The sequence below is a fragment of the Galeopterus variegatus genome, unplaced genomic scaffold (genome assembly GCF_000696425.1).
Source record: "Galeopterus variegatus unplaced genomic scaffold, G_variegatus-3.0.2 Scaffold619, whole genome shotgun sequence".
Lineage (NCBI taxonomy): Eukaryota > Metazoa > Chordata > Mammalia > Dermoptera > Cynocephalidae > Galeopterus > Galeopterus variegatus.
In genome coordinates, this window is record NW_007726730.1 from 20653 (window position 1) to 22328 (window position 1676).

General features: G+C 46.5%; 1 protein-coding gene across 1 annotated transcript in view; it reads left to right on the forward strand.

The window, feature by feature from the left end:
- Positions 1 to 1676, forward strand: part of ABCC2 (ATP-binding cassette, sub-family C (CFTR/MRP), member 2) — a gene marked incomplete at its 5' end in the record, with an annotated part of 22219 nt that overhangs the window by 13853 nt on the left and 6690 nt on the right. Inside the window, 2 exons of the mRNA XM_008570607.1 lie at positions 170 to 271; positions 699 to 842. Of these exons, the coding sequence (XP_008568829.1) occupies positions 170 to 271; positions 699 to 842 (246 nt within the window). The remainder of the gene's footprint in view (positions 1 to 169; positions 272 to 698; positions 843 to 1676) is intronic.

The following is a 1676-nucleotide window of genomic DNA, read 5'->3' on the forward strand; positions in this document are numbered from 1 at the left end:
TATTTCCTGCCCCAAGGAGGTGAGGATTGTCTTTCTTCCTTTTCCTTACTCTCTCACACAGTCCAGCACAGTGCTGGGTACAAAGTATGCACTGACTGACGTTGTGGTTTGACTAGTGGAGTTGGTTTCAGAGCCTGAGATGATATCTAGATTTTTGGTTTTTCTGTAGATCACACAAATCCTCAATATGCTAGTGAGGATGACGTCAGAAATAGAGACCAACATTGTGGCTGTTGAGCGAATCAATGAGTATATAAAAGTGGAAAACGAGGTAAGAGAAACCCAGGGACAAGGCAAAAATCCTGCGACACCTTTGAGAGAGCATCTTTACCATTTCTCGATATTTCACATGGGTTCATAATGGTTCTCCTAAAGATTCATTTGCTCTAATTCAAAGGACCTAATTTCTTCAAACTTAGACTAGGAAAAGGTTTGGGAGAAGTCAGGGCTTGGAATGCCCCGAGTTAAGTGGCAGCTTCATTCTGGAGATCTACAGAGCAACCGCATGGAACAGGAATTCTTTAATCGAATAAGGTAGAAACCTTCTGGAAGTACAGGTCCAGTTCAGACTATCTGGTACAAATGCTCTCAGGTAGCTGGGACACAGCTATCCTCTTCCTGTTCTGTGACATGAGTCCTATGAGGACTGTTCGGCTGACTTCGCCATATAAAGCACTTCTCATCTTGTCTCGTGGCAGGCACCCTGGGTGACTGATAAGAGGCCTCCAGCAAGTTGGCCCAATAAAGGTGAGATCCGCTTTAGCAACTACCAAGTACGGTACCGGCCTGAGCTGGATCTGGTACTGAAAGGGATCACTTGTGACATCAGGAGCGCAGAGAAGGTAGGTGGACTGAAGGAAGGCCTTGTGATCAGAGGACAGTTGGGCAGAGTGGAGAGTAGCTGGACAATGGGCCTTCATTGTGTGGATGGAGGCAGAGGGTCAGGGCACTTCCTCTGCCCTGGGGAGGTGTAGAGACACAGCACCACCAGTAGAGGGCAGGATATGAGCAAGGGATCAAACAGACACTGCAGCTGGCAGGGCTTTGTGTTCAGCTCTTCCCTACCTCCCTGCCAGCTGAGCAGGGCTCATTTCCTGTAGGGGCCACAGCATGTAGAGAAAAAATCAGGAAGGAAACGAGGGAGTGCCAGGTCTTGGGAAGGAAATGTTGAGAAAAGCAGTGTGGAGGATTGTCCCTGAAGAGACAATGGCCTAGTTTTCCTCTGGTCTGCAATGTCAGGCACTCTCCTATGGTGCTCCTGTTCTCTGAGGACTTGGGATCTGAGGTTGGACCTGAAAAATCTGGGTAAGGATACTGAGGTCTAGGTGAAGGTCTGGCTCTCAGGTAGTGGCAGACCTGGTGTTTCCCTTCTCCTTGTTTCTAAACAATATTTTTTTTGGTCTTTTTTTTGTGGCTGGCTGTTATTGGGACCTGAACCCTTCACCTTGGTGTTATCAGCACAGTGCTCTTACCAAGTGAGCCCACTGGCTGGACAAGATTTTTTTTTTTAATTTATAATTTCCAACAATAATTATAATAACTGCTGAGAGTGTAGGTCCATATCCAACACTCAGTGAGTTTTCAGCAAGGAACGATTTAGGAGATAGGATGGGACATCTGTCTTTTTCTGACATCTGAGCACTTTTTTCCCCTCCCAAACCAAAATCAAGTCAATA